The sequence below is a fragment of the Alternaria conjuncta genome (genome assembly GCF_024043145.1).
Source record: "Alternaria conjuncta strain BMP 0040 chromosome Unknown scaffold_15, whole genome shotgun sequence".
Taxonomy (NCBI): domain Eukaryota; kingdom Fungi; phylum Ascomycota; class Dothideomycetes; order Pleosporales; family Pleosporaceae; genus Alternaria; species Alternaria conjuncta.
This window is the reverse complement of record NW_026250104.1, coordinates 487714-502001: the sequence shown is the minus strand read 5'-3', so window position 1 is coordinate 502001 and position 14288 is coordinate 487714. Positions and strand designations below refer to the sequence as shown.

The window sequence follows — 14288 nt, the reverse complement described above, 5'->3', positions numbered from 1 at the left end:
GCCGGTTGACGCCTACCCTCTCGACCAGCCACCCGCATATCTACCACAGTCTACAGCAATCGCAAACACAAACATGTACACACCTGCTTATCGCTGGACTCAGCCGACTGCGAAGTCTTTGCAGCAAGGAAGCACATACTTTGATCAGGACTTGCAATTCGCTCATGCAAATGGTCGACTAGCCACACCTTCGGACGTATCCCCTCTCAATACCGGAATGTCTTCTCTGCAGTTGACTATCCCTGAGAGGCCCCATCCACGACAACCTCCCCCTATGGATTCCAGTGTGCCTAGGAGACAACTGCCAATGCCACAACCGAGCCCAGCTCAGAGCAGTCATGTTGTAGACCAGATGCAAGATGCTCGTCTCCGCTCGGCCCAGGCTATTGGCACTTCGGGTATGGACGGTAGAGGTTCTTTCGCGAAATCGTTACTACCGTGGACTTCCGACAGCGAGAGTCACGCCAACGCATCCGGGGCGGCATCTGCAGATGCCTTTACGCAACTGATATCCCCGGCCATGCCAGACAATGCGGAGAGCAGGATGACCTACATGCCAAATACAACGTCGACCGCGGACGATGCGACTGCAACCACTGCTGCATCTCAGCTAGAGCTGAACTTCAGTACATCTGGTCTTCTCGAAGGCATGAGTGCGCCAGCTCCAGCGACAAACTACTCTTATGTCCGTGAGACACGCCCAATGACACGCCCAGCCTCACAGACGAATCTATACAGCTACAGCCCTGACTCGTCGTCAAAGCGGAACTCGCTAAGCGGCGAGTCATCGAGCGATTGCACACTCGTCAGTGGTCATCGCTACACACCTCTCAGCCACAGCCAAACACGGAGCTCCCCAGGAAATCGCAGCTTGCATCGCGAGTCGTGCCAGAATCGAAACATGCAGCCTGTGCAGCTCCATCGCACCTCGATGGGAAATCTCAACAGCACTTACTGAGATACCGCTTTCAGCATCACGGCGGATCGGCCTGCCTACATCACTCTTCTTATCTCGTCACTATTGCGTAGCCCAATCCTTTCTTCACCACCATGGGGTACTTAATGGTCTGAATTTGTGCCAATGTACAACATCTCACATCGCTGCATCCTTGGACGGGGAGCTCCAGCCAGCACGCTGTTCCCTCTCTCCATCTTAGTCCGGGCAATCGACTCGTCGAGCACTCCGTCATCATTATGAACATGGCTCTCGGCCCGGTTCACGTTACGCTTTCGCATTGTCCTCAGCAACCGGTGAGCCATTTCCGGTTGGCGTTCATCAAACCATGTTTCCTTTCTGCTTATTCAACACTGTGTTGTAACGCTATGTATTCGTCTCGATGTTCTACACTGCATTGCTTTCAGCATCATTGCTACGCTACGAAACGTTACGATTGTTTTCTGCTTGGGCGGCTAATGTCTATTCCTGTACATCAGTATCACTACCATGTCTTCTCATCAAGACAAAACGCCAGGGCCGCTCCTTAAACACACCCCGCATTCTTATCACGTTCACACTCGCTCAAATTGGGAAAAGCACATGTCGCAAGCTTAGTGTGTATAAGGTTGCTGCGCATGCGATACCACGGAAACATAGGAGGTCATGTACCGGATACTTTGTACTGATTAGCATAAAAGGTGTCATGAGCGAATAATGATAATCGTAACGAGCTTCAACCCCACGGTTCCACCTGCAGAGTGAAGTAAGGTACTGTCACCACCTGACGCGCGTTGCTCACCACTCTCACGTTGTTCCAAAAAAGACATACACGTTCTTGCTTCTCCAAAGAGTTTACCTTGAGCTGCGCAACCACACTTCGACAGTATACCCCTGCCTGACTTGCAGACACCTCAGCTCACGCCTGATCGCATGTCACTTCCCCCCAAACACTCGCTGCAAAACCCCGAAAACAGACCCACACCACCTCGTAACGACATGCCCCAACCATCAATCTCTCTTCCACATACCGCTTTCCACCATCCATCTCCCCACATACATACATAGCAGGCTACACACCGCCCCCAACCTACACAACCAAACGCAGTAAACAAACGCTGCGTTTCAGAACACGGGTCTCGGCTGCATCTGGACCCTGCCGCAGGGCAGGTGCAGGCATATCCTCCCTGCTCGCGTTACACAGGACAGCCGTCGCACACGCACAAAGCCGGTCAGCAGGTGTCGCACAGCAGAACATGCAGGACTGGATGCGTAGTATGAGGCTCCACTTCTGTACGGCGCGTCTACGGGGATTATCCCAAGAGCGTTGCATGTGTGGTGGAGGAGGGTGGTGGTGGAAGGGGATAAGGGGCTGAGAGGCGGTGTGATGTGGGTGGATGGGGGAATGGTGCCGGGTGTGGTGGGGGACACGGAGGTGATGGATAAGGAGCTAGAAGGACGGGTTGTGGTATCGAAGGATTTTGTGAAAGGCTGGTTTGGGGGTTGGGATGGGGATGGGCGGTAGATGGTGGGTCGTCGCCCACCAGTGAGAGCGCTTGCCGCTGAGGGACGCTAGTGTGTTGGGTGAAGGCTCTCGCTCAGCCTTGTCTTCCCTCGTCCTACAACTGCTGCTTGCCGGTCGGACATCAAAGGTCTTTTGACCAGGAAAAGAGGCCGCGATGCTTGGTAGAATTGGCGAAGTATTGCAGACGACGTGCATCAGGCGGTGGATGTTCAGCGGCCGTGACGTCGTGGTCACATTGCGCCTGCAACGGCATCGCGATTACTCGTATTATAAGAAAAGATGAGTCTGGTCACATCTTATCGCGCTGTCAGGTCTCGGGTAGTTTTAATTTTACTTTTAAATTTGGTTCTATATGAGTTCCTCTCTTCATTAGGAGTTGACGGACTTGGATGTATATCAGCCAATGTCAGATGACAGAATCGAAAATAAATTTCACGCATCAGCTACCGTGAACCTTCCAAGCATGCATATCATCTTAGTAGAGGATGCTGCTTATTGAACGCCTGTTACTTTATGCTGGCTGTCCACTTCAAGGTGCCGCCTGTGGAGAAGCAGCACTCGTGAGTGAGCCAGCCTCCGTTTTACATGGCGATGCGACAGTATTACGGTCTCTTTGCTTAGTATTTGCAATCTTGACCAGCCGATGAGGTTTGAGCTAGTTGGATACTCAATCGAAAAAGTTGGCTATCGTCGGTTTTCAGTAGCGAGGCGTAGTGTGTTGTTCGAGATATGGACGCTATTTCCTTTCAACCCGAGATGGCGGCGGTATCATGCTCTGCGTCCTCAACACCATCCTCATCCTCAACGTCATTCACCTCCTTCTCAGCCTCGTAAAGATCGAGAAGCTCATCACAGCACGACCACCAAGTAGTCTGCATCTCCAGCTCTTGATCCAGCGCCTCAAGAAGACCCTCAGGCGGCATCACGGGCTCGAAGATGCGCGCAAAATGCGTTTTGAGCAAGTTCTCCGCAGATAACCAGCCGCCCCGACCCAGCCCCCTAATGAACGTCCAATAATTCAAACGACAATGAGGTATCTCGCGGAGTAACTTGTCTATGAGGCCCTCTGCGTAACCACCTTGGGTTACTGCGGCGACAGCGGCTTGGTAGAGACCCGACTTGAGCGTGAACTCTGCGTTTTCGGCATCGCTGGCTTCTGCTATGGCGGCGGCGTAGATCTCGCGGTAGTGTTCGTGGTTCCATGCCATGTACGGCGATTTATCGAGGCCAAATGTGTATTCTGGAAACCAATCGCTTCGGAGAAACATGGGGACGGCTGTGGCGCCGATGCAGCGTGGTGCTGCCATCGCGTTGTCCCAGTCGATGATACCTGTGACGTTGCCCTCGTCGTCGCAAAGAATGTTTTGCAGATCTAGATCATCGTGATGGAGGGTGAAAGTCTCGCCAGGCTGCCCGCGGAACACCGACTGGTGATAGAAGATAAAGTAGAGAATGTCTCGGACGCCACGTTCTTCACGCCCATCGTCTTCTTCCCATGTTTCGTTGCATAGGCGTTCGATGTTGTCAGCACTCATCTGTCTTATCTTGGCTCCAAAGCGGGCTCGAATGTACTCCTCAGTTGTAGCAGCCGGTGGACGCTTGAAAACCTCATCGCCATCTTCGTATGTACAGTGGCACGTGGGTCCAATACCAATGAAATTGCCGTCGTCGTCGAAGTTAGGTGCTCCAATGGCCTCGAATTTAAGGGTCTGAATCTCAATCATTACCTGTGCCAAAGAGCGTAGGAATTTGAGACGCTTCTTTTCGATATGGGGAGGCGGGACATCCGCATGTTGGAAAAGATCATTATCGACGGAGGGATAATCTTCTGGAAACCAGATATTGTTCGCAGGCGTGCCGGGTAACATCGTCATCAAGATGTACGGGAAACCAAGCGCGTTGTCGTGCCCAGTGGAATAGTCAATGACCTGTGCGACAGGTGCGTTTGTATTCTTGCGAATGTACTCAATTAGCTGAGCTTCGTTCTTCAGCACGTAGGAGTCTTCCTCCTGCCAGTGTGCGCGCGTACCGTGGCCAGGCACGCGGACAACGTACTTGCGAGTCTGCTCGCCTTCACAAACATTGATGAAAGTCGCTGCATTGAACGTGCCCCTCGCACGGCGCACTACGTCAACGGTAGTGGTGGGCGACGACGAAAGATCGCAGGCCTTGATCAGTTCGCAGTACTTTGCATCAGGGATGGCCGCAATCGTCTTGAAGTCGCAACGCGGGGGGCCATCTTCATCCGAATCGTCTTTGTTGGTGTTCGCGCTTTCACAATGCTTGTCCTTATCAGCACCAGGGATTGTACCCGAGTCAATAGCGGAGTTATTGCGCTTTGGCTTGTTTGAATCGGAGTTGGATGGTCGGGAGGCCTTGTGTTGCGGGAAAGCAATCTTCTTCCAGAAAGCCTTCAGACAGCCAGGCAAACGAAGTGTCTTTTCTTTTTTCACGGGAAACTGCTTTGGCTTCGCAGAGATCTCGCCTTCGGTTTGGATCACGGTATTTATTGGGACCTCGCAGGCGATAAGTACCGGCGAGTGCACAGACAGGCTGTCTTGCTTCTGGATTTGTGATCGCTTTGGATCCGAACGCAGTTCGGGAGAAAGAGAGATGCCTGGCACGAAGAAGTTCTCGCCGCAGCTAAGACGTGGGAGAGAATGTTCGGTTGCAGCCGTTGACTTTGAAGACGATGGCGAGTTTGGATCAGTATTGCAGGCTTCTGAAGTGTGAGAAGAACCCGTCGTGGCTGTCGGCGTGTCGCTTGGTAGACGAATCGGAGAGTTCGACTGATTCGTCAAGGACGGCTCTTCAGAAGTTTTGCGGCCCAGGGTAGTAGATAATGAGTACTTTATGGCTTTGCCGATTTTAAACACCCGTTCTAATGGGCTACGCAGAGTAGCGTCGGACGTATTGGTAGTGGTAGGCAAGGTCGTAGTCGCCATGCGCCCACTCTTCTTGATCTTAAAATCGAACATTGGTGTAAATGTATACTGGTTCGGCTCGGAATGCTCAGCGCGCACAGATGGGAGTTCGGTGGTCAAGTATTGGTATCTCAAGGAGTGAGTGCTGCTGTTTTGGAGGTTGAGTCGCCAACTCTAGACAAAGGGCCAGGAACGACAAAGGCGCGAAGGGGAGAATGTATATTAAGAAAGGGTCGCAACTACAGTGAATATACGTCAATACGGCTGCGCCTTTTGTGGGACCAGTGCGTGAATCACGCTGGAAATGACAGACGCTCGTGCACAGGAAGCATCGGCGTACTGAACCAAGACCCCTACCCGAGCCTTGCTGTTTGTCAACAAACTTCTACCATGTGAGTGAAATGAACAGCAAGCGCTTCTACGATCACTGAAGCGGTCACCTCTAAGTTCTGGACTACGTAAGACATCTCGCGGTTCTGTGTCGGCCACATACCACATACCGTGTAGTTTCACACTGAAGGAAATAAGTTAAGGGACCAAGACCTCGCTGTATTGCATTGCAGGTGATGTCTTTGATCTTCTAGAATGCCGATAAAGTAGAAGGGGATGTCGTCGTGCCTGATGTTGACCCGAAGCTGTCCGAATCTGTGGATGTAATAGTCTCTCAGCTGTATGATGTGTGAAAGTCAACCGTGAACTCTAGAATCGGTACGAGGTCTTCTATGTTTCATTAGCTTGGTGAAAGGTGTACCACCAGAGCGTAAGCAAGCGTGACAAGGCTGACTGTGGCAACCCAGTTGCGACTGTTGCGTTCACCCTTGGTGCCTCGCAGTATATCAAAAGGTCCTTTCTCTGCTATTTGTATACGCGCACAGTTTACTCCACAACCAGCTCTCCTTCGCAGCACTTTCAACCTTTCGACCAAAAGCTGTAGCCCCTCTGACAAGAACATACGCACACACAGAGCACCTAAACCTGTGATACATACCCACTCTTACCGAATCTTTCCGTCCCTTATTCTTTGAGCACCCAGTCTTGAGGACCGCCATCCCATCCGTATCCTCGGCCTCAACACACAGCCGTTTTAAAGCCCTTGTACTTTCCAGTCCTTTGAATAACAAATATTGCCGGTCTAAAACTAGGAGGTAATTCAAAATGCCCACATTCAAGGGTTGGAACAGTAAGCACGGCGCTTCGGAGTCGAAAAATGAAACGAAGGTCAAGCCACTCCCTCCTCGACTCACTTTCACGGAGCAGACACAACCGGATGACTCCATCATCAAAAGTCTTGACGACCTCTATTCTAAGACGGTCAGAGTTTGGAGAGGTAGAGATTGGAACAATGATGTGAAGAACGGTGCCACAGGCGCATGCTTCGACTCATCCCACCACGTGCCCGGCGAGGGCACTAAGAACCGTGCGGCTTTCAAGGCTGGCAAGTTTGGCTTTTGCCTAGAATGGATCGAATTTCCGTACGAGGGTGAAGTCTATCGTGTCAGGTGCATGAATGCTTTCTGCGTAAGATCGCAGCAATGTACAGACCACCCCAAAGCAGTATACAAGGACGGCCCAAACCGTGTCTATGATCTTATGAATTGGGGTGAGAACGTCACATATGGTATGATCAAAGATACCGGAGCTCCAGCAATCCCTTTGACGGATTCCCAGCGGAAGGAGCAGGTCCTGGAGGACATTGCGGAGGTCCAGGCTAAGATTGACGAGGCGTACCAATGCGGCGAGCTTGCGACTGCCAAAGAATTGGAACGTGGAGTCTCCAAACTTGAGAGAGCGCTGAAAAATAAAAGTTACTTGCTCGAGGATAGATCAAACGCCGCACCCCAACCCTCTGCGTCTGCCACTATTCTCAACGCCCGGAAGGCTGTGAGCAATTCAGCGCCAGGTAATCCAGACCTTGACGCCAAGGCCAAGCGTAATCCAAACAATCCCAAGACGAATAAGGGCAAGACGGACTATACAAAAGCCCTGGGTTCGATCAAGGAGCGTCCGGGTTCTTGAAGTGATGTTCGCTCATCTTTCCAAAACACCCAGAGACTTGTTTGTAGGGACGCCTTGTACACGCGGTTGGTGTTGTCTTTGATTCTCACGAACCCGGTGCCCAGCATAATATAGCGAACCTGATGGTTGTGTTTTCGTGTAGCGCAAATGTCAAGTATAATCAAATTAATCCCAAAACCATCTCTTTCTAGTCGGTGACGTATAACAGCTTCCAAGTGGATTGAGAGAAGACGTGCGTAGACTGCTGCATGCGACGTTGGTGAAACGCAGCGAAGCACGCTGAAAGAAATGCACCTGTAGTTGTAAATAGGCGGTCGATGGTCCTATGCCACGGCTCGATCGACCAAACGTGGGCAATGACGCGCATCGTATCATGGCGAGTGGAGTTGTTGTGAGGCACCTGCTAACATGGCAACCTGGAGGTAAGTTCATTCGCCGCGCGCTCGCGAACGGCAACCACGGGCAGCTGTCCAGCAAGCGCGGCGCCTTTACCTTTGCGTCACTACGCGAACGAGCTTGATTCGTGTCGCTCACAAAGACAAGGCGCGGAGATGTGTAGCAATTTGCAACCGGAAGGGCGAGGATGGAGTGAGGTGGAAGCAGAAGCGACCCCCAACGGAAAAGCAGGGCCAGCCCACCACCAAGACACGTGATCGCGCGGCTGCCGAGACCAAAACCACAACACGCAGCAAACATCAATTGACAATAACATCGTCATATTTCTTCTTAATTATCTACCCAGACTCAGCCAACGCGCAGCAACGCAACAACGTGACTCTATATTCCCATCTCATGCGTCTCATTTTCCTCCATTCCTTTCCTCGCAAAATGAAAAAAGCCCCATCGAAACGCAATTTATAGCGGGCTCTGTCTTTCTAAACATGCGCAAGCATCCATCTCTCTGTGTTTCAATGAAAAAAAGTCAAGCCCCCGATTATGTTGTAAGGGCGCGCAAAGCAGTAACTCAGCAACTTGATAAACAACGCTCCGCTTCCAAACGCCCATGCGCAATTTTCTTCCCACAGTAAGTTCGGTAAGAAAAGCAAATGAAGCAATGATTAAACGCCAATTCCAAACGACCCTTGACGTAAAGATGAAGGACGAAGGGTGTTTGTATGCAATCTTGAACCGCGTGACAAGAGTAAAGAAGAAGCGCGCAAAAAGCAGGTTTTTGGTGCCACACCGTGCAGCTTCGGATAATAGTGGTACAAAAGCATGAAAAGAGCCTCATCACTCGTTGCGCAGATTTCATGTTGTATGGTGGTAGTAGTAGTAAGGAGGAATGCCGTGAGCCTAGTTAAAGGAACAGCGTACCACCCACACATGCACAAACATGTCATCAATCCACGGCAAAGAGAGAGAGAGAGAGAGAGGAGGAAAAGAACATTTTCATACACAAAAACTAGAAGAAGAGATCGAGAGAGAAAAAAGAAGGCTCCGATACCTACATCGCCATCAAGCCAACTATTGCTTTGGAGATCTGGAATAAACGTTAGCACGTGCAAGATAAACGGAGGGTTGTCTACAACTATGACCAAAGGGGTACTTACGTAGGAGAGTACGCTCCGCCCGGAGAGGTAGGGCTGTAGCGCGGAGAGGTAGGTGAGAAGGAGCCTGCTGGACTCGTGGGCGAGTAGCGAGGAGACGTCGGGCTGTATTGCGGCGACGTGGGTGAAGTCGGAGACTGCCTGTTGCTGCTCGCTTGGTACTGAGGGCTTGTGGGACTGTACTGCGGCGATGTGGGGCTGTATTGTGGCGAAGTCGGGCTGTACGCGGGGGACGTCGCGCCACCCATGAACGTTGGGGACGTCGGGCTGTAGTTGGGCGATGTGGGAGAGTATTGAGGCGACGTCGGGGAGTAGCCAGCAGGAGATGTGGGCGAGTACGACGGTGATGTGGGTGAGCCGTATCGAGGCGATGTAGGCGAGTAGTGCGGGGATGTAGGCGAAGCCATGTATCCTGGTGATGTTGCGGCGAAACGAGGGCTGGCAGTACCGGGCGAGGTAGGCGAGTAACCAGGCGAAGTTGGTGAGAAGCCTGGAGACACTGGGCTGGTAAAGCCAGGGGACATGCCAGTGAAGCCTGAACCACCCGGGCTTCTGCCTCCGTCGTACCCGCCGGGGCTGAAACCACCACCTCCGTACATACGACCATAGTCAGTGAGACCACCGGAATCGTCACCTCCACCAGCGGCAGCCATAGGAGAGAACGAAACCTGATCGTAAGAGCCGACACCCATGCCACCCTCGTACGTAGGAGAGCCCAAGTCATAGGGTGTGTTGGCTCCGTCACTCAGGTAGTTGCCAGCGCCAGCAGCGCCACCCATCATCTTAGAGTTGTCCTCCACCATGGTGAGAAGCATGGCGTTGTCCATGACGACGTCAAACTCTCCAGTACCCATAGGCGCCAACTGACCGAGCATGATGTTCTCAGATACACCACGGCAGTCGTCCAGCTCACCAAATCCGGCAGCTTCCAGGAGAATCTCGACTGTCTCTTCGAAAGAACAACGCATAAGAGCACCAGTGTCGTTACGGTTGATACCGTGACGGGTGATGGCCATGAGAAGACCACGCTGGCACATGATGTCGACGAGCAAGGCCATGTGACGATGGTTGACGTAAGAACCGTCGAAGGACAAGACCATACCAAGCTCCTTGAGAAGACCTGCACGAGCCGCTTCGATTCCGAGAACAGCGAGGATCTCGATGAAAGAGTTGGAGTAGGTCTTGGTGGCATCAACGCCCTCAATGGCAAGCACCTCGGCCAGTGCAGTACCTGTAGTATCGAGCACCCACTCCTTACACTCGTCCTTGTTCTTCGAGTGTACAAGAGACTTGTCTGCCAACTCAACGGTAGTGATGTGGTCTCGGATGAAAGCACGCTCGATACCGCGAACACCACGTAGTGTAACGTCATCGAGAAGATGCTTCTCAAGCTTGCGCATCCATCGCTCGTCACGCTCGTCCTCATCCTCGTCATCCTTTTGAAGGTTCTGGTCCCAGATGAAACGAACACGCATGACCTGCTCGTCGGCGTTCTCGTCACTAAAGATGACTGCCAGATTAGGCTTGAACTCTTCCTTGATCTTGCCGGCAACTTCGCCAATGGTGATACTCTTATCCAACAACTTCTTGCGGTCGAGAATGATTCGAAGCAACCACTTGGACTGGGACTCAATAACTTCGTCCTCTTCGGGAAGAATGAAGTAGGACTCAACCATGTCCTGGTCCTCCTCAACTAGCGTGGACTGGATGTCGGGGTCGTAGTAAAGCTCAACAGCTTGTGTCAACGAGCGGAGGGTTGTGAGCTCGATAGTGCTTCGCAGGCGCTTGGCATCCTGTTGGCTGGCCTTGGAGTCTGTTTGGCGGACCAACATAGACGGAGTCTTGATGTTGGCAGCGACGTTCAGAATTTCCTTGAGACGGGGCACACCGAGAGTGACGTTCTTAGAAGACACACCGGCAAAATGGAAAGTGTTAAGCGTCATTTGTGTGGCAGGTTCACCGATGGACTGCGCGGCCAGAACACCTACCATCTCACCAGGAGCGACAGCGGCCTTGAGGAAGCGGTCTTCGAGTTCACCAAGAACATAGTTCAGGGCCTCCTTGTTTAGGCGATGCTGAACGACAAGCTTCTTGTATGCGAGACGAGCGCGAAGATGAGCCTTGAACAGATACGTTGCACTGCTCTGGGCCTCTCTTGACAGTTCGTCGGTGCCACGAATGACAACCAGCCGCTCCAGAGTCTCCTGCACCTGTCGGATGGTCTCGATGGGGTGTAGGTTGCTGACAGCCTTCTCGGGGTTGATATTAAACCGCGCCTGAGCGGACCGGATCATACGCTGAATGTTGAGCGGCAACTGGAAGGACTCTAGGTTCTCGTCGGTCACATTCTTGCGGAGAGTCTGACGATCAAGTTTGATCATCTCGAACTCTTCGTCCAGGGCTCGTTGAACGTCGACGTCACCCTGGAACATAGTAGCACCCTCCAGCTTCGACACTGGAATCTCCGGGTAGTCCGTCGTGAGAACGTCAAGCTTGTATCCATCCTCAAAGTCGGCCTCGGAAGCCATGAGGATATCCATGGACTGGTTCTCAATGTGTGCGCCATCCAAACCATCTTCACCGTAGATGAACTCAACGATATCTCCCATAGAATTACGCACAGTTCCATCGTACTTGACCATAACATCTTCGAGCGCCTTGACGAGACGACGTTGAATGTAACCAGTCTCGGCCGTCTTGACTGCTGTATCGATCAAACCCTCACGACCAGCCATGGCGTGGAAGAAGAACTCCGACGGTGTAAGACCGCGCAGATACGAGTTTTCGACGAATCCACGAGACTCTGGCGAGTAGTCATCCTTGGAGAAATGCGGCAGCGTCCGGTACTTGAAACCATAGGGGATACGCTGTCCTTCCACAGCTTGTTGACCGACGAGGGCAACCATCTGAGAGATGTTGACAGTGGAACCCTTGGAACCAGAGACGACAGTTTGGACAACGTTGTTGAAGTCCTTCAAACTGGTCTGAGCCGCGGTACCTCCACCCTCACGACCTTCGTTGAGGAACTTCTGGACCTTGGATTCGAATGTACCACGAATCGTCATACCAGGCATGGGCTCAAGCGCGTCCTTAGTAGCCGTCGCAATGATCTCTTCAACCTTGGCCTTGGACTTGCCAATTTCGGAGGCAATCTTGTCGGAGGTGGCAGGGTCTGGGATGGTGTCACCCACACCGAAACTGAAACCGTACGTAAGAAGCCACCAGTTACAGATGCGCTGGCAAGCATTGAAGAACTTGACTGCTGCATCCGGTCCGAGCTCGTTGAAGATGATGTGAATAACACCACCTGCAGAGGCTCCGACAATCTTCTTTGTGACCTGACCGTAAAGCAGCTGACCACCCTTGATAGCGAACGACTTGTCGACGATGTCGTTGTATGCATTGGGCTTGGAGTCCGCCTCCTTCTTCTCAATGTTGACCTCGCGTGGGAAAGCCATGCTGATAATCTGCTTACCAGTCCAGAGAGGCCGGGGCTTCAGAATGGCCGGCTCTGGAACAATACCATCCCAATCAGGCACCCACATGAGGATGGGCATGACCTGCTCGATGGGGATGAAGTTGTCACGACGACTCATCTTGTAAACACCGAGAAGCGTGTCCTGCACGATACCCATCAAGGGCTGGTTCTTCTGTGGTGATACAATCTGCTTGGGAACCATGCACAAGTTCTGCACCTCAGCGCGGGTCTCGTCGCTCTGGGGGACGTGAAGGTTCATCTCGTCACCGTCGAAATCAGCGTTGTAGGGTGATGTGACGGACAAGTTAAGACGGAAGGTGGAGTAGGGCATGACCTTGACGCGATGTCCCATCATGGATTCCTTGTGCAGCGAGGGCTGACGGTTGAAGATGATGACATCGTCGTCGTCAATGTGGCGCTCGACCTTCCAGCCGTACTGTAACCGCAGGTCGTCAAGGTTCTTGTTGTGCTTGAGGTCGAGACGGACACCGTCGGCCTTGATGACGTAGTTGGCACCAGGGTGTTGGTTAGGACCGTTGCGCACCAGGTTCGTCAGCTTGCTGATGTTGAACTTGGTGACAACCTCGGGGTATGTCAGGGTACGTGCGATAGATCGGGGCACACCGACTTGGTCCAGTGACAGGTTAGGGTCACCGGTGATGACAGTACGTGCGGAGAAGTCGACACGCTTTCCCATCAAGTTACCACGAAGACGACCCTCCTTGCCCTTCAAGCGACCACGGATCGTCTTGAGCGGTCGGCCAGACTTCTGCATGGCCTGTGGAACACCGTTGGCGTCGTTGTCCATGTAGGTGGCGACGTGGTACTGGACGAGAGCCTCAAACTCGGCCGTTACGTGAGCAGGCGAACCCTCCTGCTGACATTCTGCAACACGACCGTTGGCGCGGATGATGTCTCCAAGCTTGTAGGTCAAATCGTCCTCTCCACGCATACCCTGGCCGGTACCGTCGACGGAGATACTGGGGCGAACCGGAGGTGGAGGTACTGGCAGGACATCGAGAATCATCCACTCGGGGCGAGCGTAGTCGGCGTTCAGACCGAGCAGTTGGAGTGTGTTGTCAGACATGAGCTTGAAGATAGTCTGCGCCTGCTTCGGTGTGATGACTTCCTTGCGGTCGCCTTGGCCGTCGTCGTCGTCCTTCTTGCTCTGTTTCCAGGTGCCGGTCAGCTTGAGACCCTCCTTGCGGATAGAGTCTGGCTGTTTGCTGCCGCAGCCGCCGTGGGCGATCTTGGGGAGCTTGTTCTTGTCGCTGCCGTCGTCCACATCCTGCATGCAGACGGTCTTGCCCTTGGACATGCGCCAGATCTTGTCGAAACGCTTCTTCGCATCCTTGGTCTTGGCGGCGGCGGCCCAGTCAGGATGGTTCTGATATTGCAGTTAGCATGAGCATGAAAATCTAGGATCTGAAGTCTCTGTCTTCCGCGGGAAGACTTACGAAGTCAGCCTTGATCAGGCCACACGTGTGGCAGACAGTCTCGAGCAGCTTCTTGATCTTCACGACGAAACCGACGTGAAAGACGGGTGTGTGCAGTTCGATGTGACCAAAGTGACCGGGGCAGGTCTGGATGTCCTCCTTGCAGGTCGCGCACGAGTACATGCGGTCAATGGTGCCGAGCTTGGGGTCGTTAAGACCCTGCTCGCGCGGCTTCTGCTTCTGCTCGTCCATGGTCTCCGGGTAGATGATGTGGACCACGCTCATGGCCTTGATCTCCTCGGGGGAGAGCAGCCCGAACTGGATCTCCTTGATCGTCCGGAGCGGACATTTCGACACCTGTGGGGCGCCGGGAGGCATCCTGGCGGTGGTGGAAGTAGAAAGGGAGTGCGGGTGAGAGAACTATCGGT

The 14288-nt window shown here is 52.9% G+C and overlaps 4 protein-coding genes across 4 annotated transcripts; 2 read left to right on the top strand and 2 right to left on the bottom strand.

The window, feature by feature from the left end:
- Window positions 1-274: 274 nt before the first annotated feature.
- Window positions 275-958, top strand: J4E85_009073 (uncharacterized protein; the record flags this gene model as incomplete). Its single annotated transcript, XM_051473297.1, has 1 exon — window positions 275-958. One exon carries the CDS (start codon window positions 275-277, stop codon window positions 956-958), a length of 684 nt encoding a protein of 227 aa, XP_051322960.1.
- A 2247-nt stretch (window positions 959-3205) lies between these two features.
- J4E85_009072 (uncharacterized protein) lies at window positions 3206-5437 on the bottom strand (the record flags this gene model as incomplete). The annotated part of the gene is made up of 1 exon (XM_051473296.1): window positions 3206-5437. The coding sequence occupies one exon, from the start codon at window positions 5435-5437 to the stop codon at window positions 3206-3208; it is 2232 nt and encodes a 743-aa protein (XP_051322959.1).
- A 1101-nt stretch (window positions 5438-6538) lies between these two features.
- On the top strand, window positions 6539-7399 carry J4E85_009071 (uncharacterized protein; the record flags this gene model as incomplete). The annotated part of the gene is made up of 1 exon (XM_051473295.1): window positions 6539-7399. One exon carries the CDS (start codon window positions 6539-6541, stop codon window positions 7397-7399), a length of 861 nt encoding a protein of 286 aa, XP_051322958.1.
- A 1546-nt stretch (window positions 7400-8945) lies between these two features.
- Window positions 8946-14238, bottom strand: J4E85_009070 (DNA-directed RNA polymerase II subunit RPB1; the record flags this gene model as incomplete). Its single annotated transcript, XM_051473294.1, has 2 exons — window positions 8946-13811; window positions 13882-14238. 2 exons carry the CDS (start codon window positions 14236-14238, stop codon window positions 8946-8948), a joined length of 5223 nt encoding a protein of 1740 aa, XP_051322957.1.
- Window positions 14239-14288: the final 50 nt, after the last annotated feature.